The 25,610-nt window shown below is 39.5% G+C and overlaps 2 protein-coding genes across 5 annotated transcripts in view; one reads left to right on the top strand and one right to left on the bottom strand.

The window, feature by feature from the left end:
- The first annotated feature begins 732 nt into the window (after window positions 1–732).
- NSUN7 (NOP2/Sun RNA methyltransferase family member 7) lies at window positions 733–14,162 on the top strand. The gene is made up of 11 exons (XM_010226007.2): window positions 733–1,045; window positions 1,488–1,546; window positions 2,663–2,793; window positions 3,871–4,023; window positions 5,187–5,370; window positions 6,493–6,703; window positions 7,316–7,459; window positions 8,187–8,288; window positions 8,794–8,911; window positions 11,606–11,723; window positions 13,515–14,162. The coding sequence occupies exons 1-11, from the start codon at window positions 733–735 to the stop codon at window positions 14,160–14,162; spliced, it is 2,181 nt and encodes a 726-aa protein (XP_010224309.2).
- Window positions 14,163–19,769: 5,607 nt separating this feature from the next.
- The window catches only part of APBB2 (amyloid beta precursor protein binding family B member 2), a 76,859-nt gene continuing 71,018 nt past the window's right edge, over window positions 19,770–25,610 (bottom strand). For all 4 annotated transcript variants that reach the window (XM_088524768.1, XM_088524769.1, XM_088524770.1 and 1 more), the window contains 6 exons: window positions 24,383–24,497; window positions 22,875–22,962; window positions 21,722–21,805; window positions 21,424–21,539; window positions 20,551–20,730; window positions 19,770–19,964 (listed from right to left, as the gene is read on the bottom strand). In XM_088524768.1, coding sequence (XP_088380894.1) covers window positions 19,797–19,964; window positions 20,551–20,730; window positions 21,424–21,539; window positions 21,722–21,805; window positions 22,875–22,962; window positions 24,383–24,497 — 751 coding nt within the window. In that variant the 3' untranslated portion in view covers window positions 19,770–19,796. The remainder of the gene's footprint in view (window positions 19,965–20,550; window positions 20,731–21,423; window positions 21,540–21,721; window positions 21,806–22,874; window positions 22,963–24,382; window positions 24,498–25,610) is intronic.

Raw genomic sequence — 25,610 nt, 5'->3', positions numbered from 1 at the left:
TGACTGTGTGATGGCTGTAGAGATGCTGGATTTTATTTGTTTTCTTAAATCTTTCCTCTGTAATTAAATCTGTATTGGCTTAGTTAGCCCTTTTCTGAACATCTACCCCGAGTTCTAAGGCTATAAACGTTGTCATAAATGGATATTATAGCAACCAAAGCAAGGAGGGTAAATGCAGGCACTGAGAATGGGATGCTTGAAATGGGTTTTAGATGAAACTTCAGGTGACCTCTACTACGTTTTTTCAGGAGCAGATGTGCTTCTCCGTGGACCAGCATGTGGAATTCATTGCAACTTTTCAAGATGGTTCCTGTTTTGGAAGAAGCAATGTCTGCTTTGAAGTCCATGTAACATCTTTTTAAAGGAGACTCCCTAGTAAGAAATAACAGTCCATCAGCAATAATAATAAAAACAAAAGAATCAAAAGCTCTGTATATAATCTCAATAGGGTCACTTACTGTAAAGGAGTGGACTCTTTGGAACAAGTAGTCTTTTTTTGTTTTTTGTATCTGCAAAATAAATAATGTGACAAAACTATCATAAATATGTCTCGATATAAGATAATTGGGTTAAGAAAATATATGCCTATCTGCAGGATTAGAACCTAGAAAGAAAAACAATTCTTTTGAAAAACTTTAAAATGAAGGGAAAAGTGTATTCTAGTAAAAAAATAGCAATTCAAACTTTGTTTTTGCAGAGGCAGCAGGATTGTGACATTCAACAACTGGAAAAATGCCGAGTTCCAAAAGTAACTTGATGTCTTTGGATGAAGATGCTATAAGTGACATTTCAGACTTGAGTGAAATGAAAATTTCAGATGAAAAAGAATCTACTGAAAAGAGCACAATGACTTTGATTGAGAAGAATGGCTATCATGACTTGATATACATAAATGCAGCAAAGATTTTTCAAGGCATTCATAACAAAAAGCCTCAGGATAGGATATTGGTGCAGTATGGGGATGACTCCGCATCTCCCCTGCTAACTTTTAAAGATGAATATTCCCAGCGTGTGTCTTACGAACTGGCTTACAGTGCTCTGAAATGTAAGTAGAAAACTTTTCCAAGAGTTGTGAACAGAAATGATGTACAGAAATGTGATAGGACATATCAGATGTTTGTTTCTGCTTGACAGCAGATGTTTGGGAAGGTTTTAGTTAGACTCCTAATTACTAGTAGGAGCTAGTTAGTAGTAGTTAGACTCCTAATTACTAGTAGGAGCTAGTTAGTTAGTAGTTAGACTCCTAATTACTAGTAGTATTTAGATACGCTTAAGAGTTGTCAGTAATTTATCAAGTCAAACATTCAAAATCTACATGTAAAGAATTATATTGAGGACTGTTGCTGTTTTGTAATTGAACTTGAAATCCTTGTGTTATTTAAACATCAGCTTTTTCTTTACAAATTTATAAGTTTTTTTTTGAAATTTTCATTCCAACTTAGAATTTTTTAGATTTCATAGCACAACTTACCATTGCTCTTTTGTAGATCAAGATCTTCTTGAAAAAATACTGTTAGATAGCTGCGTTTACCCATGTCAGTCAATAGTAAGTAAATTTTTTGAGGAACTTAATGTTGCATTTTCTGAACTGACGTATTTAGAATCTTTTCTGATGATTCTGAGACATTCTTCATTTGTTATTTTAGACTATATGGAAGCTTTCATTCAACTTGTATTTCCTTGAAGCACCAGATTTATAACTTCAAAACAAAAACATATGCCGTATATGTTTATGTAGTGTATATAATGTAATTTATATGTATGTATATGTTTATATTTCCCTATTTTTGTCCATATTTCCCTATTTTGCCATGAAAAGAAAAACTAGAGCTGGTAGCGTAGTCCGCTGTGCAGCATAGTTTAATCATCAATGCCTCTGAAAATACCAAGATGAATTTAAACAGATGTTATTTGTGGAAGTTAATCTAACACTAACTTAAGATTTTCAGCTTGTTTTTGTAAGGGAATAAGACTTCCATGGTCACATTTTATGTTTGGTTATACATTCCTGATAGCTTGATCTTGTTTTTTTTTTTTTTTTTTTCTGGTTGATTTCAGTTGTATTCCCCAGAAAGTAAGAGTTTCCAAGGGTATGTGGAGTTAATAAAAGGAGGTAGAGGCAAGTAACAAATGCTTAGAAGAAGATGCTGCCCCACTAGCAGTATATAGCACCTAGCTCCACTAAGGGGGAGATGCTGCATATACTCAACCTTGGACATGGTGAAGAGATCTTATGAATGTCCCACCTGTGGAATTGTTCAAACTCATCTGTTATTAGGTACTCAAGAAACCCACAGGAGATTAATTGTAGACAATACATTTTTGTTAGCTTAGTTGTTCATAGAACTAATTTACACAGACAAAATAACTTCAGAGTTTAAATTTTGGTAATGTTAAAAATTAAGATACAGAAATTAAGATACATTGTATTATATGTAGGAATAAAAATATTTTTCAATATTGATAAGCTAAATAACTAAAAAATTGTATTAGCTTTTAAAACATTCACAGGGGCTCTCATAACAAACTGCTTTTCTGTTCTTAGAGTTTCATTGGAGTTTCTGTGCCTTTTGCATTAGAGACTATTCTTGATATGAATCTTTTTGCAGGAGCAAGGCATGCTTTGTGTCACTTTTTCTATCCAGCTATTTTCCTCTTGCAGCCAGATGAATTGACCAGCCTACTTGTAGTGATGCTTTATGACCTACAAGACCGAAAGTTTGAAGCCCGAGAGATTGTTGATGAGGAAGAACCTGTAGCAGAAGTTCGGAAAATAGAGCATTATCTATACAAGTATACATGCTAACAATTTATTTTTTCACATATATTAGCAGAATCCAGATTTGCATAACAAATTCCTTTTTTAAAATTGTAACTATTACAGCTATCTTTCATCTTGAAATTTTGTTTCTTTATGGTTTTTGTTTTTAATGAAAACCTGGGAAACTCATTTTTAATGAGATGGGGAAGTTTCATATTCCTACAATTAAAAAAGAATATAGCTAAGATGCATCCACCATGTGGATGGTTATGCTGGAAAGAGGTATTTTATTTCTGCTTTCTTGAAACTTTTTCATATGTTTTTTAAAAAGGAGAAATAAAGTATTCTCTAAACATAAATATGAATGTAACAGAGCTAGGACAAAAGGGTAGTGGAATGAAGTAACATCGTTTCATTTAGCAACACTGCTATTACAGGAGTTTGTCACTAGAACAAAAGTGGCTATGTAAAATAAGTAATGCTTAAGTAATTCTTCTGTCAGTCTGTTGATGAAGTCAACAGGCATTTATTGGACAAAATTGTCTTCTGCTGAATTTAGAATAATCCAGAAAGCTCATGGGTAACATCAGTGCTATGTACTTCTGAAGGTTGGTAAGCAGTACCCCTTGACAATAGAAGTAGGTCACGAGCAATTTTTATTTGCTTTGAAGTCTCATTTATTAAAATTATGCATAAAGCTTGTGGGAAGAAAAGACTGGGCATACTTTCTCTGACATTTTCACAGAATAATAAAAAAGCCCTGACTTGTAGTTGCTGTAATGCTTCTGTAATGCTTCTGTTGTTTCTCTGTATATTTAGAGGTCAGTGTTCTTCAATGCTCACTTTAAAAAAAAATACATAAAAATCAGTGCAGAAGCAGCTTGTTGTAACTTCACTCATGTGTGTATGTAATATGGTCTCAGCTGTGTACCTTACAGCTGCGGTTGTGGTAGAAAGTGTAGCTAGGCATTTTTTGTAAGAGCTTGCAAAGTGAAGCTTTGCTCTTGGTTTTGGTCTCTGGGTGAGATAAATCATGATATAAACGTTGCATGATAATAGCTGGTTTAAGTGGCTACAGAGCTGAGTAAACTTACGCCTGTCCATTGTAGCTTTAAGACCAAATTGGCAGCGGCACTAGCGAGATGTCGAATCAAACACGATGCTCTTTCAATTGAACACATTCTACCAGAAACCGTACGGAAACAGGAGCAGAGGGCGTCAGCATTACCTTTGTATGCCTGGGTAAATACATTAAAAATCGGGTAAGTAACTCGCAAGTAACACCTCAAATATTAGCTTTGATCGTTTTTAACCTGTAAAACTATATATACAATATTTTGGTTTAGAATTTTCAGTAATTTCTCTTTCTTATAAGATGCTGTTTAATGCAGCAACATTGCCTTACGTTTCTTTCTTTTTTTTTGTAGATAGCAGTAATAGTATTCAAAAACTGTTAACTGTGTGAAATATGAAAGAATGTTTCTTAATTACTGCTTTGTTTCTTGAGAGTCTTTCACCACACGACTAGGGAAATCAGTTAAAAAAAGCAATATGGGTAAATAAACTCTATTTTTTAAATAAAGAGAATATGTCTTAAAAGTAGACTTATTACTGTAAGCCATAAAATTGACCAAAGATGTCGAGAAAATTAAAGTACTTCAAGTAAGGATAGTATAAACTTCAAATAAAAATTATTATTAAAAAAAAAAGAACTTATATGCAGTGTATTATTATATACACAACTCTAGTGTTTTCAGTTCTGTGCTGATATATGAACAAGATCATCTTGTTATATAGATTATTCGTTTTATCTTGTTTTCAAGATTTTGTTTAATATGCTTGCTTTGGACCAATGCTCTGTGCTAAGATTATAGTTTTTTCAGAATAGAGGAAGTGTCTTAGCTTTCTAGTTAGAATTTTGCAAGCTCTGCCTAAGATTGAGAGTCTGTAAAGCTACATTTCATCAACAAAACCTCTTGGTGTATATGACTTCAAACATTTTCAATGTTTGCACTGCAAACCTAACCATGTAACCATTACCTTGGCACGATGATTATTTCAGAGATCAATCCTTAAATTTATTAGTGAGCTGGACTACACTGAAAGCAATCAAAAGAACTAAACCATTTGAGTCGTAAGTTTGCTACAGGATGACCTGTAGCACATGTGGGCATGTACATACTGATGATTTGAAGCATTTTCTGGATGCACATTACTCTTTCTTCATTTATTTTATCACTTATTAACTGGAGTCTATTGAACCAGAACTCAGAGAACTAAAATAGTGAACCCTTCCTTCTGCTTGGGCAGTGTATTTCTTTCTGTAAATGCACACATTAGGAAAAAAAAAGGCAAAAATACCGAATTTCAATATGTTTTATATTGCTTAACAATGTTTTGTATGTAATGGAGTTGTTTTTAACAGCCTTCAGAATGTTGCCAAGAGTTTGGAGACAAAGGGATTCAAAAGAGTTGAATCCGTGTCGGACTTGGACCATTATACTTACTGTATTGACCACCATTGCCATGATGTGTTGGTTTTTCCTTCCTCTCTTAAAGAAGAACTGCTTAATTTAGATCTTTTTGCAGATTACAAACTCTTACTACAGGTGAGTTGTTTGCATCCTTGAGTGAGTTATCTTAATATGATCTGCAAACTGTAGTGCTTCGCATTAGAGTTGGGTCAGGTATTATGTGACTTTCCTATCGTTCCTCTTAAATCATTCAGGCAAGAATACATTCTCAGAAGTTCCTTTTCTTTAATAATCAGAAGGCTGTATGATTTACCTATTCAACACGTAAATTTTAAGGCTTAGAATTGATAGCCATAATTAATATGATGTTTTGAATAGAACTTTAATTTTAATGTGCCTGAAATCAAAACATTGGAAGTGTCAGAGACTGCCTCGCCTCTGAAACTGTGAGGAGTTCAGTGTAAGTCTATATGTTACTCCCATTTAGTAGATGATGGCATGTTAATGGGCACAGTATCTCTTCTGCCCTTGCATGTTTGCAGTGGTGTAATCATGCAGCTTCATATTTTAGGCAGTGTGGTTCCTCAATGTCCATCAAGTCCACTGATCCCTTTCATAACTTGGCATCAGTAGGACCTCTAGGAAGGTTATCCAGAGATTCCTTTTGCAGACACAGGTGGTGTGGAGTAACCTTAGAAAAACACTCAATTTTAAAGAGTCTAATGATTTTTGAGTGCATGGCAGAAACTTTGGAAGGGTGTTTCCACTCAATGCTTATCATTTTTCTGGAAATTTTAGCCTAAAAATTTAGTAACCAAGATACTAATTGATTATATGTGTCTCATTTCAAAATGTAAACTTTGAGTAGATGATCCACAGAAAAGAACTGTACATGAAGCCCATAGATCATAGGGACAAATTCCAAATACTGCTCTTTTAAGAATCCTCAAACTGAGGATCTCTAATCTTATCTGGAGGGATAGGGAGGTATTTGAATAGGTTAAGTGGCACACACATAACTATTTCTATTTAGGGAGCTGACTTCTCTTCACCTATAGATTTTACTTTTCTTAGGCATTAGATTTAGAATAAATTTTAAATTTAATGAATTTGGCTTAGTAAGGTGGTTGTTTTTATATTACTAGCTATCCGTGATTATTTTTTTTGGTCTTTCCCATTTGTTGTGAAATTTTCCTTTGCAAAATGATAATGTTTGTAGAAGCCAAAACTTTATTTTTTCGCATTGTTATTTTTCAGGATAAGTCTCGCAGCCTGGCTGTGCATTCTGTGCATGCTCTATTGAATGCAGATGATGACATTGTAGTGGCTCACATGGGTTCCCGTCTGACCATTGCCCATCTGTCAGTGCTGACAAATCACAGCATGGCCAGAATCTTTGTCTGTGGTGTAAAATCTCCAGCAAAAGACGCTGAACTGAAGAACTTGTTCAGGCATGTGGGATGTAAAAGTATGTGTTAAGGAGCTGCTGTGCATATAGTGTGATACAGATGTTTGCATTATCTGTGAACATGACAAAATTCTATCGCAATTTTAAGATTTCTTGTGTGAATATTAGGGAAGCTTTTTTTTTTTGCTACAAAATGAACCTAGAACTCTTTAGCTACAGTCAAGTTAATCAAAAGTGGCAGGTTATCCATGTCGCAGATGCAGGCTCCTCAAATGTCAGGGTGAAGTCTTCTATCGAAGTAGCTGGTATGGAACAGCTGGTGCCTGGAAGCACCTGGTCTGTGTATTTGGTGTCCTGCTTTTGCTTTCTCTGTGGTTTTGAGCTGTGTGGCTTTTGAGTGCTAATTTAAAACCCATGCAGAACCTATTCAAACCTGTCCTCTGAAGAGGACACAGCCGGAGCAGAATGCACCAAGGCCCTGGGATCCCAGCAGTGGAAGGTGCTAGGGTGTAATCCCTCAGTCTGTGTGAAGCCAGCAAGATTTCTTTTGGCAGGTCTGGGTCTGACAGGCCTGTTTGTTAGAAATTTTAGTAGCACCACTGTGTATTCAACTTTGAATTGTGCAGGCTTGCTTACATGTGGCACTGGTGAGTTTTCCCCTTTTTTTTTCAGATATTCAGTTGTTACATGAAGACTTTACTGAGATTGGACCAACAGACCCGAGACTGCAAAAAGCAAAAGTTATTCTGCTGCTGCCACAGTGTTCTGGAGTGGGTGTTGGCAATCCAATAGAATTTATTTTAAATGAACATGGAGGTAAATTCTGATACAATAAGCTAGTTCATGCTTTGAAGAGGGAGTAGTCAAGTATTGTGATTTGGACACAGTTGCTGGTTCAGTAAATGATCCCATTTCATTAAAAGACTCACTTTAAAATTTTAATTTTAACTACTATAACTACACACATATATTAAATAACTTGCACATTTCTGCAAGTGTAATATTCTGTAGTAAAAACTACAAAAGGAAATAATGTATAATCAATTACATAGATGATTCTTTCCACACAGATGATTTTTTTTCCACACAAAATGTGCAAGAACTTAATTGGCCTGGTTAAAATACTCAGGAAAAAAACAAACTTTCTAGGTGGCACTCAAATCATTTCATAAAGACAATTTCAGCCTTTCTTTTGAAAGGAAAAAAAAAAGACTACAGGTTGAACAGTTATTCTAAGATACCAGTTTGTATATATTTTTCATTTGGTTATATTATTGATCATTTATATAATTGAATTATTTACTGTACAATTTAATTAAATAAGATGCAGTAGCAATTACAAAAAAAAAAAAACAGGGAAAGAGCAATCATTTTAGGCATACTTGGTATGGTAATTCGTAAAATCTACCTTCTCTTGCACCAGTAATAATCATTAAGTGTGCTGCAGAAGCATTTTCTGCAAGCAGCTGAATTTTAAGATACTAAGATACTAATAGGAACTGTATAAAGAAATGTGTTTAAATTTACAACTCTTTGCATTTAGATGCAGGATTGCTTAGAGACCTTTTCCAAGGATCTGTATCTGAGGACAAACTCACTATTCTTGCTGAGAGGCAGCTTAAAGAGTTGATGCATGCAATGAAATGTAAGTGTACTCATTCTCAGATTTCTGCAGAGACACTGCCGTGGTACTATCACCAGTTTTTATATAGGGGAAAAAATATGTTGGTTACTCTATAAGCTAACAATAAATATGTAACTAAAACCCTTATGGCCTCATACTCAGCAGCCATCAGTACAATAATCTTTGGGGTTTTTGTAGGGGACTGGCCTTCTAACTTAGTCATTCTCTGGTCTGGAGAAGCTGTAAATGTAAACTCCCTTTGCACTAATCTTCCCCCCACTCCTTTTGTTGCTGTGTGAAAACCTAGTGGAGACAGTTGTGCTGAATTTGTGCTGAAACCTGCAAAGATGTGAAAAGATTTTAATTGCTGGAAAATATGAGAGAAGGGATACTTATGCCTATGTAGGAGGGCATATTTTGTTGGTAAAAATGATACTTATAATCCTTATGTTGTTTTCAACCCTTACCGAATCACTTTGTTTTAATAATGTTAAAAGTGAATAATTCTTTCTTTTCATTTCTGTAGTTAACAAAGCGCAAGCTATTGTTTACTGCACTTCCTCAGTTTACCCAGAAGAAAATGAATTAGTAGTGAACAAAGCACTGGACTCTCAAGTGGAAGGAAATAAAGTGCAACCATATAGGTATGCAATAAGCAGTGTTATCTATGGAGGAACTTCAAGGATAACAAAAGTTGATATTTCCAAAACTTTTTCCCTGCTTTTTGCTAAAGTTAAGGTTAAACTTAAGCATTTATTAACATTTACTTCAGCTTTTCTGTGTGAATTTGTGAATGCATCTATCCTGAACACAAGGCATCTCCTGTTCCATGCTCCATTGGGAGCTTATCCTTAGGTGGAGGGAAAAATAACTGTTATTAGAGTTCAAGCTGGGATGACTTATGCACTTGGTAAATGCTCACCTCCCAACCTCTGGCTCGGTCAGGCTCCTGCAGGTGCTGTGTTTGGTATTCAGCATCACAAACAGGGAATAAAAAACAGAGCAATCACAGAATACTGTAACTGCCCAGGTAAAAGGAGTATCAGTTTCGGGCTTTTTCCTCTGGAAAAGAAACAAACAAACAGGCTCCTTTTATATTCAGCAGAACAGAGTGTTTTAAACTTTGCAGACTTTCTAGATTTGAAATAAATAGAGCAGCAAAACCAAACACTCAAGGTATCATTTATTACCTTTAAATTTCTTAGTTTTAAAATGGTAAGTGATCATTTACCATTACCATTAGGCCAAGCCTAAAAATTTAAAAAGGAATGAGTAGCAATGGTAAGAGTCAGTAAAGCATCATCCATCTTTTTTGGAGATTACTGATAGCACAGAACTCCTGGCAGACTGCTCTTTTGTAACGGCAGTAATACCGGGGAAAGTCTTGCCAATGACACAGTGCTAGTCCAGAAGTGTTTGGAGACTTCTCTGTAGCCTGTGTTTTCCTTTAGGATTTGAAATTCTGTGAAGTCTATCACGTCCAGTAACTAGAGAGATCCTGAAACGTAATAGTTTCTGAACTGTTTGGACACAAATAGTACATATAAATGCTTTTCCATAAATGATGATTTTATGAAATTCTGAGTTTTTTTTTTTTTTTTCCCCTGTATCCCGGAAAAATCCTTTCTCTTGCACCCCTAAAATCCTCCACAAAAAGTTTTCCAGAAACCTTCCAGAAGGTTGTTCCAGAAAACAGAAGTCATTCTATCTTTTGCGGAATCATCATGAAAATTGATATACTCCCAAATTGTTATTTTCAAATATAAGGCAATTTCAGATTCTAAGAACGGAAAGATAAAGATCCCGTTAGGATTTTGCGGACCTGAGCCAGGGTACGATTGAAGACTGATGGAACTTGAAAAAATGATGATTCCAGAATCAGTTCCTCCTTCACTGGCACACACACCTCTTGGATGTTTTTGTGCATAGTTCTTGCTGCAATAAAGCTATATATTATCAGTGTAAACAGAGCAGTAATAAAACACCATAAATAAAATATATAGTGGGATTATGCTAGTCTCAGATGAAAGCTCATCCTGTTAGGCTACACGTATTACTCGTGACTATTCCTTGTGCCCTTTCCTCGGGGTTATTCAAGTGATTCATTTGACTAAACAAACGCAGGATAGCACAGAATTTATAGCCTTCCTCACGGACAGGTTAGAGGAACAGAACATCCTGGGTGGTTATCACAGAGCTGCTTTGTATTAATTTCCTCTTTCAAGAAAATAGAGGGTTTTCAGGAACCTGCTGGGTCACTTGGATTTATCTTCTGTATTGTATCTGCTAGAGTTACTCTGCCTTGTTGGAGTGGTGCTGAACCAAGCGAGGCTGGCCTGGAGCTTTGGGAGGAGGCCATACAGCTTAAACTTGTATATGTTAAGGCCACAAAACTGTCAAAAAGTGCTTTTTCAAACATGTACCCACTTTCTGAGCTGAGCTCGTTCAAAGCATAGGTCAAAGAGTTTATGGCAATGGATTTATAGTTTATAGCAGTGGATTTACCTGGCATAAAGGTCCACATTGTCAACAGCTGCATGTAGAGGAAAAATTGATGTAGGACAGGGATGTGTGCCTTGGAGTCAGTCCTGCTAAATTTCAGTCTTGAGAAGATCACTGGATCATCCGGTGTGTCTCAGAAGTTACCAGCAATGTGGGAAGAACATTAAAATTGCCTTAGGGCACTTCATCATCTTTCTCTCCTGCAGCAGCTTTGTTCCGATTTAGTGGCCTTACAAGCCAACATTCCTAACTTACACACATTGCCATGAGGTCCTTGAGGTCTGTTTATAACAGCTAGGGGATCACTGGAGTATAGGAAAAACACTAGACAAGGTTATTTACTTCATCCTCATTCATGCATTTCAAAACTGTGTTTTGAAAATAGGAGCAATTGGATGATGATTACTACAAATAGGGTTTTAACCTAAGAAGTTGTGTGGTTTTTTTTTTTTTTTTTTTTAGCTTATATATATATATTAAGATCATGTGCTTATTAATTTTAAAAAATATCCTTACAATTGCTGCCTGGTACTTACAGAATTTTGAGAGCACTCCTCACCTTCATGGATAATTTGATAATCCAATAATTGCAGACCTCATTCAGATTTACTACCTGGTGGGCATTTAAGATCTGTTCTAAAAAGGATGAATCCACAATGCTTTCTTGGGATGCTGTTTTTAAAATGGAGATAGGATATATGAAATTGTCATTGAAAGCATTACATTTGGAAATTACTCAGTATATCCTTGTTTATTTAGTTCTTGGTTAGATCTTATTTTACTTATTTTTAGATCTCTTAAATATTCTGTTCTGGTCATTTGTTTGCTTTCTACAGGCTCACTCCTCCTGTTTTTCCTATTTGCTCCAATTCGAAGTCTTCCACTGATTTTTTTTTCAAAATGGAACCATCAGAAATTTCTAATTGTTGCTTTTTAGCTATTCTAGAAAGAGAGGTAAGCAGAGAAAATTAACACTTTAAAAAACTTCAAAGAAAAGATGTTGCTATTTTCTATTAATGAATATGTGAAATGCAACTTTTTTTTTTTTTTTTAAACTTCCTGGCTCTTCTGCAGTTGTCCTAAACGGACCAAAGAAGAGGTGAGCAAAGGAGTGTTTTTTTTTTAGAGGTAACTGCAGTGGAAACGTGCAACTTCTGGAGTGGTATTTTTGAGCATAACTTTTCAACATGTGCCTTTTACTTTGGGTCATCTTTTTGCCAGCACAGTCTTTTGTGTGCTGGGCATGTCTTAGAGAAGCCAGACTGCTGCTGAGTTTGGAAGGAAGTAGCTGCATCAGGATCATAGTAAGTGGGGTCTGTTAAAGTTACTGAGCCTGTGTCAACGAGACGTGCTCATATTTGATCAGTGTCATCAGTGGAGATTAAGACTTCATTATAAATGGAATAAAATAGTTAACCATATATTTCCTTCCAAAACGAAGGCATATGTGAATCTCACTTAAAAAGTGGTGGGTTTTTGCTAAGGAAATGAAAAAGTCTTGGTGTTATTGCGTGGTTCTTTAGAAAAGGTTCTAAAGGGAAAGTTTAACTCTTCTGTGCATCAACATTTTCCTCTTGTGCCTGAGAAAAAGTAGGACTCCTTCATCAAAGGAGGAAGGAGGGAGCCACTTAAAATTTCATTGAAAATTAAGGATATTAAATCCTGTTTATTATTTGTACTACTATCATATTAATTTACAGTGCTTGAAAGAGGTGTGCGTCTTGGGGAGGAAGAATTAGAAGTAAAAGAATGAGACATGAAAAAGCTTTTAAATGCTTTGTTAGTGACCTCCCTTCACTGCAGGGTACTTCTTCCCCTGTCTGAGTTAGCAGGCTTCTACCATAGTCTCTCTCCAGAAAAATGAGCAATTTTAGTTCAGGTAGTTCATTTGAGGGTTTTTTTTTTTTTTTTTTTTAGTTAAATTTTACTTCACAGAACTGATTGCTCCTAATTGCAGCACTGGCCAACTTTTAGGTAATGCTGGAAATACGCTTTTTTCATGTGTCATAGCCTCTGTACTGAGAAGAGGCTAAGCTGAATTTTCTGGGTTTCAGATACCTCCCCCTTTCCTGGGTGAGCTGTAAAGAATTTCTTTACCCACTGTTTCTTTTTATGTATCTGGTTATTAACCTGGTTCCTAGTTGATGTAGTTCCAAGAGTTCCTTGCTCATTCATTATGAGCAAAGATTTCATTATCATGAAAGCTATCCACATTTAATGTTGATATTTCCACATTTTAGTAATTACTTGATTTATGCATATACAGTATTCCATTACAGATGGTATAGATGGTATGCCTACTCTTAATGTGTGTTAGCTATATGTCACACAGAGAATCACAGAATGGTTGAGGTTGGAAGGGACCTCTAGAGATCATCTAGTCCAACCCCCCTGCTCCAGGGGGAGCTCTGGGGACACCCAGAGCACGTGGCACAGGGTGGCATCCAGGCAGGTTTTGAAGATCTCCAGAGAAGGAGACTCCACAACCTCTCTGGGCAACCTGTGCCAGGGCTCTGTCACCCTCACGGTAAAGAAGTTCTTCCTCGTATGGGGATGGAACTTCTGTGTTTCAATTTGTATGTTACAGAGCAAGTTGTTCAGGGAGACACAAACCTTACAGCATCCACAGTTCTGTTCCCCGTCTTTTAGCCAGCAGAGGGCAAAGTCTGTTTTGTGTAGCAGGGAAGTTGGTTTCTGGAGTTCACAGCTCAGAGTTGTGACCTGTGTCCCCTTTGCTATTTTCAGAAAGATTCTTCTGAAAAATTGTCTGTTCAAGACATTTTGGCTCGTGCTGCAGCAAAAGGATTACTAGATGGAATTGCTGTAGAAAAATCAAAGAAAGAAGAGAAAAAGAAAAAGAAACCAAAAATGACACAGCACACAAGTAATATCACAGGTTATGGGGCAGAGACGAAGGCTGAAGATCAGATCCTTCACCAGGAGCCTGTACCCAACCCTCCCACCAAAGAGGCGGCGTGGAAGGCAGGAGGTAGCACCGAGCAGAAGGCCGTGAACGCAACGGGTGGCTCCGTTCAGCTGAGGAGAGGCCCCGTCCCCGCCTCCGACTCAGCCCTCCCCAAGGTTGGGAAGCGCCCGTCCAACGTGTCCGGCGTGTCCAACGTGCCATGCGCTGGCAGGGTGTGCGAACGGCAGCCGCCCGCGAGGAGGGCGCAGGCAGAGGACAGGATGGTTGTGCTGAAGCCTGTGGAAATCGTCTTGCCCCCGGTGATAGTCCCATACTTAAGTCCCCAAGGAAGCCGAGCGGTGATTCCAGCCCATCACTGCTGGCATGGCTGGATTGGAGCCACGAGGCTGAGTCGGGGCCTGTTTCCAGCCCCTCTGCCTAAGGCGCTCAAACCTGCTGCGGGCAGGCAGCCTCGACCGTGGCTGTGAGAACCCTCAAACGCGGTCCCTGCCTTTACAGAAAAGGTAAATATCCCCACATACTGTAATACACCTTGCTACACTTAGATTACAGTACCTTAATGCGGGATAATCATGCCTGTGGGAAACACGGGTGGGAAATTTTGCAAAATAGCCCTGTTAATCATTTTAAACTGATAACTACCTTTTTAAGTGGATGCCGTGGATGTATACCATTGGGGGAGGGAGGTCAAAACTGTGTAGGTACTTGCCACATACTTTTAAAAGGGCAAGTTAAAACATTTTTTTTTCCCATAACCTGCATAGCTTTGTAGAAATATTCAATATCAAATAGATTTTTAACTGAGATTCTGTTTTATGGAAATAGCTATTCCTGAAATCCACAGTATTTGAGATCATCTTTGTTTCTAAAATGGTGTATGGATTTTCATCTGGGCAACTGGACAAATACACTCACAGTCATACATAGGTCTTCTAATATTTAACTCCTTTTTTTCTACTCAAATGTGCTTTAGAAAATAGGTAAGCACTGAAAAGTAGATGCATATTCTCATGCTAGAAATACTGGATTGTCATAATGTCATGTCTGAGTTTGCCATATCTCATAACTGCTTTTCAGCAACATTCTTAACCCAAGCTGTTCTTAGCTGGAGAGATCTACTGCTGTCAGGCAAAATAAAGTTCATTTCTGTTTTATTTTTTTTTTTAATAATGTTATTACTAGTCATCTGAATAGAAGCTGAATGCAGCGTAGTTTGTCTTCCTTGGGAAACAGCTGTCGCCTTCTGACCTCCTCCCTTCTCCTCCTCCTCCCCCTTTCTAGCAAAGATAAAATATCTTGAATTCATCTACATTTGTCTTATAAATGGAGCAGAGGATAAAAGGGACACAGATAAATTTTAGCAAGGATCTGATTAAAGGGGGAGAATAAAAAGAAGGAACCAGAACACTTCCACAAGGCACCTAAGAGTCATAGATGGCTACAGAAATGAAGTAAAGACACCAGAGCAGGAGAGGAAGGGCAAAGGCACCTGTTGCCCCAAGTTTTCTTCTGACAACTCATTAAGATACTTGTGCACTCAGCCTCTGAGCAAACACATCTAGGATCAGCAACACAGCCAGGAATCTTCATCTGTTTGACACACAGAGAAAACATTTTAATACTATTTTTCCCCTCGCCCACACCAGTCAATGTAATTTCATGAGCACTACCTTCAGAAGGTGGGAATGACAGTAAAGCATCAGTTCAGGCAGCTGCCTCTCATTCATCAGATACATACAAACAAAGGTAAGGATGTGTAGTCTAGACATGAGGGCTTGCAGGGCAGAAACCTGGAAAAAGGATTTTGTTTCAAAACCATCTTGGAGGAAAAGAGAGTTCACATGTTAGGAACAAGAGAGAGTAAGATTATGAGATTATTTTCATGCATAGAGGAAACCTGGAGATTCTGAAGTTAGAGAGGTTTTAAAAATGCTTATCAAAAGTAATTCAAATGACTTCTAAATGAGGATACACTTGTCTGCCACCGAAGTGCTGGGTACTTACGTGGTGTGACACATCGTCATGTCCCACAGTTGTTTTCAGCAGTTTCAGTCTTTGAAATATTACGGAGGTTAAACCATTCACTGTCCTGACATCTAACCAAGAACATCAGAGAGCCGGTGGTGGAAGTTTTGATCCTGCAGGTCACCAGCTTTGACACTCAACAAGGAGCGTGACAGAGAGGAACACGTGCGTCACTCGTGATGGCTGTAGGTGGAAGCCTGTGTGCTCAATAACATTTTTTTTTAAGTATGACTTTAAAACAATAAAAACTGTAGCTCATATCAACAATTTTGTGTTTCCAGTTATGTATTTGTGGTTTTTTTTCCTGAAAACTGTTAATTCAGCTTTCCAGGCACAGAAGTGTCCATTTATACCAGTTCTGGTTTTAAACAGCCACTGTGATTTTCCCCTCCCCTGAAGCACATTCTTAAATGACAAAAGAAAAAAATCCCCAGTTTCATGGACCAGTAACAATTGAGACAATCACTTTATGCAGCTTAATTTATTCTCAGAACAGATTACATTTAAGTGTGTAGAAGGGGTCAACAGCAGGGAAAATTGTCCTTTTCAGTGTCAGGCAGGTGCTTTCTGTAACACTGAGCTCTGCCGCTAGACAGTGGGTGTTTTTGCCTGCTCTCTTACTGCTGTTCAGCTCAATCCAACCTACTGTTGCTGCCTGTACAGCACAGCTTTTAGCAATGTATTATGCAATTAACTTGTCCAAGAAAGAAGTAACGGTGTTAATGGCAATGCTGCAGAGGCTGAGCCCCGTTAGCTGTGGAAGTAAGCACAGTTCTGTTTGCCACATGGGATTTACTGACAACTCACAGATCATTTAATGAGGGAGCTAAAAAGGCTAGATAAAATAAAGGGATGCAAGTGACACAGAGCTGGCAGAAACCATGAGTTACCCCACAGCTTTTCTAGCTCTGTCACAGAGGCCCACGCTCTGGGTAGGTGCAGGTACCTCTGCACCCAAAGGGTATCGCTAAAAAGTCCTTTTATTTTTAAGTAAAATCAATGCCCTTTCACGTGATTTTTGTAACTCCTATTTAACCAACCTGCAGGTGGCCTGTACAGGCTCCCGCTTCCCACACTCCTTTTCTCCCCTTCCAGTGAAATAGTTTCAGTGGCTTCAATAAAACCTGCAGCCAGCACTGCAGATTTCCAAAGAAAGGCTCCAGCTCTAGTCACTGACTGTAACTGAAAAGCTCCTGCCTCTGCAAAGGAGTGTGTTAATGAAATGAGGGACATGTGATTCTTATCTCTGACTCACTACTTGCATTGGAAAAAATAATTAGCTTTACATGATTTTTCTACAGACTTCAATAAAAATGTGACTACAAATAATTACAAAGCCCACCTTTTTTTTTTTCTTTTTTTCTTTTTTTTTTTTTAGGCAACCTATAGTACACAGAGTGGAGACTGTCGCAAGATCATGTCCAGAAAAGACAAATACATCAACATAATAATGCAGGATATTTCAGTAAAAACAGAATAAATAAAATAAAAATATTTTAAGCTGTATTTAACAGGTTAATTTAAAATATGACATCAGACATACAAGGCATAGTGAACATGGCTGGCTGCCTACAGACTCACTACGGATTATAAAAAATGCATAGATAACTGAAGGGTCACTATAACGTCACTGAGCAGCACGGGCAGGTGCGGCCCCGCGCGCTCCGGCCACGCTCTGCGCCACGGGGACGGGGCAGGACGAGGCCGATCCCGCGAGCAGCCGGCGGGTGCTTCATCTTCTGCAGGATACGGAGCTCTGCTCCAGCGAACGGGCCCCTCGTGCTGCAGTCACCAAGCGCAGTCGCTCCTTAAACGCTTGCGACATCAGCAACGTTTTGGTAGCAGGCACATGACTCGCTCAGAACGTACGCTGGCAAGTGACCTGCGGCTTTCAAATACCCTTCTGGCTCCCCAGCCCTCCTGTTACTGCCCGCTCCCCTGCTGCATAGCCTGGAGGACACGTGGAAAAGCCTCTTTTACTGCTGTTTGTGTTCGTTTAAATATAGGGTCTGCGTTTCTGTCTTTGAGAACCAGCACTGCATGGAGGCAACTACAGAGCAGAAATCCACTGCTGAAAACCCACTGCTGCAGGCTGCTGCAAATCCCAATCCTGGGCTTTTCAGCTGCAGCTTTAAGGAGTGTCAAAAAGAATTTGCTCTAAGTTTTAGTCAGTTTGATTCAACAGGATGATCACAGGAACCTTTTATACCTTAACAGTGCCATGACCCTACCTGAAGACATATTCAGTTACTACCTTACGACTTTTGGCAGCCTTTGTGACAGAAAACAATTTTAACACTGTTCCTAGCACACTTCCCTGGGATCAGGCAGAGATGGGAGGAATAAGCAGGTTTGGAGGCTGCCTGCGCCGTGCTCGAGGCCACGGCCTCGTGGTCGCAGCCAGGACACTGCTCCTCAGAGGGTCTCACAGAGCAAGTTCTCACAGAACTCTAATGACACTAGTTGCACAGCGAGCCTGCCTGCCACCTGCTCAGACATCAGCTTGAATTTATTTTAATAATTTTCCTACATTTTCAATGCAGAAATTTCTTGAATCATCATTCCTTTCTCCTTTATTCGTAACTTGCCTTGTGCAGGGGTGGCTATTGATTTTTTTATTTAATAAGCAAAGAGAGAAAATAGTCTAACAATCCCTTGCGTATTAAAGTAGAAAAGAAATCTTGCCATAGCAGCCTTGAGAGTGTTCTTTTAAAATTACAGTATTACCAAGTTTGCGGACTTGATGGTTATGCTTTGGAAAACATCTATAAATGGAGGCACCGCATTTTTTAACACTAATAAAAAGCATTTCTCACATTCCCTTTTCACAATTTGTCTGAAACTGCAGATCTAACAGAAGATGGTGAGGGGAGAAACTAAAGCTGCGTAACTGCATCTGAGACTTGGTGCCAGGTACAACTGTAGGGGCAACACTGCGCTGCGTCGTCGCGATCTGCAGCAGTGTGGACCAGGGTGACTGCAGGAAGCCTCTGGAGCAAAAGCTTTGCAACCAGGTTGCAACCCCTGAAGCACTCTGTTCCGTTAGAAAACTCCTTCCTTATTTTGTCACAGAGCATTAAAGTTGCGTGGAATTCTGTAAATGACAAGACCTGGTTGTTCTTTTCGCGGCATGGAAAATTCAGCAACAAACTGTGCAGGGAGGGGGAAACTGTGCAAACAGACGCTGAATCCAACATTTGATCAAACACTCATATGGGGGAAGAACGCAACATTTGAGTCTCTAAGAGTTTTCACACAGTAAAACCACTGACTAGCTTGTTCTTCTGATTTGATGCCTTAATTAAAAACTTGGGAGAATGACAGTCAATGTGTCCACGTGTACAGTCAAAGAGGAAAGGCTCCAGCCAAGCCCCCGAGCTGAGCACTCGAAATGCCTGTGGGTTCTCCAGCTTTGCGCAGGTAGGAAACGCGGGTCTGCTCTGCCAACAGAGAAGCAGTACCAGGGCATGACGTGACACGGTGGTCCAGGAGCTCGTCAGGGAGAGCTGGGAAAGCCACTGCTAGGCGAATGCTGACAAACATCTTAAAACTAACAGGTGTATTTCGTCAAAGGAAAAAAAATACAAAACAGGATTTAAAGTAATTCAATTGTAACTAAATTACTTGGGTCTTACTGCAGTGTTGAAAACAGAGCAGAAGTGCTGTAGGATTTCAGATTGATTTGTGACAAATCCAGCTCAAACAGTGAAAACCATCGACTCAGGCATCACTCACTCCAAGGATGTTAGCACGAGTTCCCTAGGAGGGACATGGCCATATTCTTCTTGGGTGTGAATTTAGGTAACGTTCATGTATTTACAATCAGAAAAAGACCCTCCATTGCTCATGATGTAACTCACTGACAGCAAAAAAATTACTCATGCTTCTTTTCATATCATACGACGGTGGCAAGAATGAGAGAACATGCTCGTCTAACATTGTTTGATATAGATAAATTCTCCGAAGACAAAGCATTGCAATGTAAAATGGAAGGCCGAACACGGTCAGTTCACTGTCCTTAGCGTAGCTACTGTTACCTCCAGCTAACCATCACGAGAAGCTTCTCCTCCGCGCAGCTAGGGCAGCTCGGAGACGGGGCGTTTCTGTTTCAAAGTGTCAATGAGGGACAAGACTCCTCTCTTCACGTTAGTCGTGACCCTTCTGGTCACCGAATCCGCAGGAGGCGGCGGGGGCCGAACTTTCTGCGCGGGGGGTCTGGCCACCAAGCACTTCTGATACCGCAGCTGCAACAGAGCAAAGGCATTCTGCAACCCCGCCGGCACCCGGAGCATCCCGGGTACATGTCAATACTTTGTGTGAAACACTGTGGAACCTCCATTTGACAGTGAGAAACAGCCCTGCTGAAATCAAGGGGCCACTGCCCTGTTCACATGGGCAGGAACCCTCCAGTGACACCTGACACAGAAACTACATCACAGGGACAAACCTTTCAAAAACAGAAGATGAGTTTTGGGGATTCAGCTCTTCTTGAACAGGGACTGCACGGTCACTGGGATGTATAACATGACTTTGAGCAAAATGTTTTCGCAGCATAACTTGAATAACAAATCCCTGACATGCACAGAGGTTGTAGTGGTAAAGGGGTGAGACTGTTAAAGGAACGCTGCTCTCTGAAGGGACAGTTTGAACTTAAACACACCTATTTTTCATCTATTAACTGTATCATATTCCCATTTGCTAGTTTTATCTTTTCTTACTTTATCTGTCTCAGGAAATTAATGTAATTGCAAATTTGGAAAAGATTTTTATTTTCTTAGGTAGCAACAGAACTAAAGACACTACTAAATGTCTTTGAAAGAGATCACTTACCATACACGCAGCCTGAACAGCTTCTGATACGTTGCCTGCATTTGGCTCACACCAGAAAACGTGGCACTCAAAATGCTGGTTCCCTGTATCCATAATGAAGGCAAACGTGTGGATATCCTTGCCCACTCCCATGAAGGACAGGAACCGGACACGACACTCCACCATGATTTCCTCTTCATTCTGGGCATGGAATCAAGTGGTTTTTCATTACTATTATATATTCTCTAAACTTCACTTTCAATTTTAAGTTGATTAAATGGGAGCAACACTGATGAAGCAGTGTGGAATTTCTTTTATTTAGCTGCCTGTAGCCAGCATGCTGAGGCCTGACTGGATCTCTCCTTACCAGAGGCCCAGGGCCTTGCGCATATGGTGCATTTAGATACTGCTTGTTCAAAAAAGATGCTGCAGTTCTATAAAGAAATACATGGTTAGGATGACCCCATATACACCAGCATGTGGAGACGTTGCTTTAGGACCTCTTTGACAAACATATGTAAAAGAAACATTCTAGGAAATAATTATTCTTTGTTTCTTTAACCAGAATAAGGTAAATGCAGTTTAGGACACATTGCCCCTTAGGGTTTAACCTACAACATTGTAGGGTCAAAACTTCTAGAAAGAATAATACTGAATTTGTGTAAAATACTAATGGACACTTAAAATGATTTCTGAGGACATGCTTGGAATGGTAAATAAAGCCAAAGCTCTAAAAGAGTGATGTGTGGAGAATCACAGACCTAGAGAGGAAGAAAATGCAAAATAAGCACATGAATTCTAGCACAAATTAACTCTTTCTCCTGCTGTTTGTTTTCCTCACATGCAATGTTCATTTATTTTTAAACTTGCTTTAAACAGGACAGTCGGCCTTACTCTTTCATTGATGACTGTGACAGTAGCATCAGCAACATTCATGGTAACTGGCATCCAGTCTTCTTTGCTGGAGGAGGTCATGAGACTTTCGATAGCACTGTTCAGAGTATCCATTCCTAACACAGAGGAAAACGTGCTCGTCAAAACAAATACATGAACACAGGCAGAAACATAAGAAACCTAAAGAATCTAAGAGAAACTTGTGTTTCTCTGTGGCGGGGTCAAAAACAGCAGCCAAGAGCTGCTGCCCTTCGGGAAGCGCTGCCGGGCGCCTGGCACCAGCGGCAGCGCGACCTACCCACGGGCCTGGCCACGGGCAGCATGCCCAGGTACTGCACGTGGAACCTCTGCACCAGCTCCGTCTTGGGCGTTGGGAAATCTACTGCGTGGGGAAAAAAAAAGAGAAATCAGGTTCTGTTTATCGTTATTCACAGCAGGGAAAACATGGTTTGGTTTCATCAATGGCACGAAATAATTCAGTGAGTAATTGAGCTCTGAAGGAACTCTATTGATTAAACCAAGTGTATGCTCCCTTGTCTCATACCAGGGTAATGCCAAGTGATTGCCAAGGGGATTAGAGAGAATGCTACATCCTCTGGTTCTTCATTTAAACTAAAAACGAGGTCAATTTTATTGCTAAAATATTCATATGCATTTTCTCTATTTCTTAATATGCCTGTAAGACACAGAGACTTAAGCTCATTGCATAACTATGTAAAATTAAGAATCTGTTTTTAATGCCATCCCAATAAATATGTTATACACAGGCTACAAGAAATCAATACTGTTGTCTGAGCAGGAAATTGCACAGGTGATGCAGGAAGAAGACACAGCACAAGCCACAAGTGCACATCTTCCTGTAAAGCAACACGAGTGTGTTTGTCCTCCTAGGGAACTTCAAAAATATCAACCATAGAGCTATAACTACTAAAGGCAACTTTATTTTACCATGCACTAGAGCGTGCAAGACACAGAAACTGCCACACTTACGCCACTCGTTTTGAAAGGTGCTAAAATTGATGTTAAAATCCATAATCCTGTAGCTCCTTTGAATCCAACTAATTAAGTGGAGCATGTTCTGCTTTTGAGGCAGGTTTGGCCAATAAGTGCAGTCTCAAGCCATAGGGTATTTTGATGTTATCAGGACAGTATGTGCAAGCTGGCCCAGCTGAGTTAGGTGGCGTTTGCAAATATTTGTATTTTGAACTAAAAGAGGAAACTACGCAGGTTGACCTGACTGAGCAGAACTGCATTACTGCGAAGTCAAGCAATAAAAATATTCAATTCAGCACAATAACAGATACTGTCAGATATAGTAACTAAAGGATGGGACTTCACTCCTGCTTCTCCTACCCAATATTATCCATTTCAGTTAAAAAAAAAAAAACACTGAGAAGGGAATATATCTAAAATCAGACCATTCCTCAGATATTAACTGTGAAACCCAGTACCTTGCAGGGGAACATCAAGGGTAATGTTTGCTCTGTCTTGTAAGGAGCTGCAAGCCATCGCTTTAGCGTTCTTCCGTTCAGCCATAATCTGGAGAAGATGGTGACAATATAGCATTTTTTTTTTCCAAAACGGAGTACAGTAACAACTACAAGTATAAATTTATTCTTATTACAACCCTGATTTCTGAAACTTGAAATAAGTCAAAAAGTACATGACTAAACAGGTTATTCTTTGTGGTAACAACATTTCTTTTCTCCATTTTTTTCAGCATTCCTTATCTACATAAGGAACTTGAGAGGTTTCCAAGGCCAGATAAAAGTTTGCTGAAGGAGTAAAAAACCTTTAGCTGTTTTAGCTATTTTTCTCAACAGCAAAATTTCACTGAGGATTAATGTAGAGAAAAATATAAATATTTAACATACAGAGAGGAGTGTTCCTTCCTCACGTCCCTCTCTGATCGATTTGCTGCGGCATTTAATTTTCCCGCAATTTGTGTGTTTCTTCTGAAATTAAAAATCTCATGCAAAATGCACCCTGTTCTTCCTCAAAGTGAGGAACACTATCAAAACATTATCAAAAGAGGAAAAGAAAATACTTCAAAATAATCACTTTGGTTGGTTATTCCCTGTGGATGTATCCTTGGGAAGAGGCCCTTCTCCAGCACACACGGGAGCGTCTCCCAACACTCGTGCAGGGAACGCTGCCATCTGCGTCCATGTGCTGGCGACTGCTCATGGTAACTAACCCCTGCAGAGAGCCCGGTGCTAGGACACGTGAACTGAAGATGCTGCGGGCACTTTTCTCCTCTGTGCTTGGAGCTTGGCTGCTTTTGAGGTATTTGCTGTCCCAGGGGCGCACGGCAGCGTTGCCACCCGAGCGCGGCAGTCGCTCTGCGCTGGCTCAGGAAGGAGCCCAGAGTCAGCAGAGGGGTCGAGTGAACGAGGAGAAGGTAGCCGCAAAGCCACCATGTCTCAATAAAGAAATTAAGAAGTAATTTCAAGTAGTTTTGCTTAAGTGCCTCTCTATAAAGCACTGCGAAGTGTGTGCTGCCTCCTCGCTGCCGTAAACAACTGCAGAGAGGACACTCGTGAACTGAGCGTGCAATAAAGAGGCAAAATTAACAACCAGGGAATCTCCGCATTGAAGAACACGTTCAAACACGATCCGTTTTATCTGCAGCCTTTAATATTACCATTTATCAAAACTGAGTGTTTTGCCAATTTGAACACCCTGCTTCTTTATGACCACAAAAGCACTCAAGTCTGCATGCCCCCTTGTCAAATCAGTACCATGCACGACCATCTTCTACCAACTCCTAATTTAAATACTCAGCCCACCATTAGTTTTGATGCCAGTTGTTTCCCTTCCTTCACAAACTCTCCGACCTATTTATCATTGCCAGGGATATAAACAAAAATAATAGTGCATAAGGTTGCTGATTATGTGCTTTTTGCTCGGGGACCTCTCAGAAGATTAATGAACAACTGACTTGTTTGAATCCACTTGCCTTGGAGCAGATCTCGTGCAGACTGGTGGCGATGGCTTTTGCTGGCGTGTCACATCGAAACACATGACATTTCAGAATTCTTGTGTCTTTGTCCCTTGCCACATAAGCAAAGTCCCTGTGCAAACAAAATGAATTAACACGTTAGACACAGCAGTATTTACAAATCAGCAAGTCCTCCTTTAATTTAACAAGTGTGTATTGCAGCTGTCAGAGGGTAAAACATATGCCTTAGCCAAAGCAGATCTACAAGTTTAATAAACTGCATGCCCATGAAGCACATAACTAATCTTTGATGCTTAATCTATGTAATTAAAGAGCTCATTATAATTTCCTCATACTGGCAACTTATTGAATTTATAACCCAGAATTTCAAATGCAACTGTAAATACATGGGAAGATTTACTGAAATATTTCACTGAAGACCAAGTGGGCACAGAACCACAGATTAATCCAGAAAGGAACACATGCCATTCATAAACGCTCGAACACCCAGCAAGCAGCATACAATTTTGCTAGAGAAAAACTGCATTTCAAAGTACTGTATAAAGTGCTTAAAACATGCAGATAGTAATTAGGGATCTGGTTATATAAGGGAGTTGTGAACCTGCTGAGCTAATGCTCACACTAATTGGCCTAAATTTCTGACCTTATTTTTCTCAAGAGTTAAATAAAGATGTCCTACAAAAGAGATTTTTGCATCTTATTGGCCAGTCACCACAGCACAGTACGGCTTCTGAGGGATGGAAATGCAAGACAAAGTTTACCTGTCCTTGGGCTTCTGGTTAGTCAGAGCTCTTCTGAAAAAAGTTAAAGCGGGTTAAGGGTTTGGGGCACCCCAATTCCTTTTGGATACTATTTGGATCTCTAGCTGTTTATTTATGTGCCCCTGAGCAGCCGCAGCCCAATCCTACTCTGTGACCCTGCTGCTACCTCCAGATTTCCATGGGATTTCCAGGGAAAGTCCATGTGTCCAAAAAACTGATCTTCCCTCCCTTCCTAAACCCCAGGTTTCCTATATAGAAATACTTCAGTCTACACTGAAGCCCATAAATATCCCTAGCAAGGTTTAATGTATCTGGACTGCCAATCTCTGCCTTGGCTGCAGGTGCTCAGTGAGGTGAGGAATTCCTCTGGATATTGCCCAGGGAATCCCTGCAGCTGTGGCAGATGGATACCCAGGTCCTCCAGGGAACCCTGGCGCTGACCTGCAGCTGAGCACCCAGAAAAC

This window comes from Tinamus guttatus, unplaced genomic scaffold, assembly GCF_059628265.1.
Source record: "Tinamus guttatus ecotype Peru unplaced genomic scaffold, ASM5962826v1 Tinamus_guttatus_pri_ptg000213l, whole genome shotgun sequence".
Taxonomy (NCBI): Eukaryota; Metazoa; Chordata; class Aves; order Tinamiformes; family Tinamidae; genus Tinamus; species Tinamus guttatus.
This window is presented reverse-complemented; position numbering and strand designations above follow the sequence as displayed.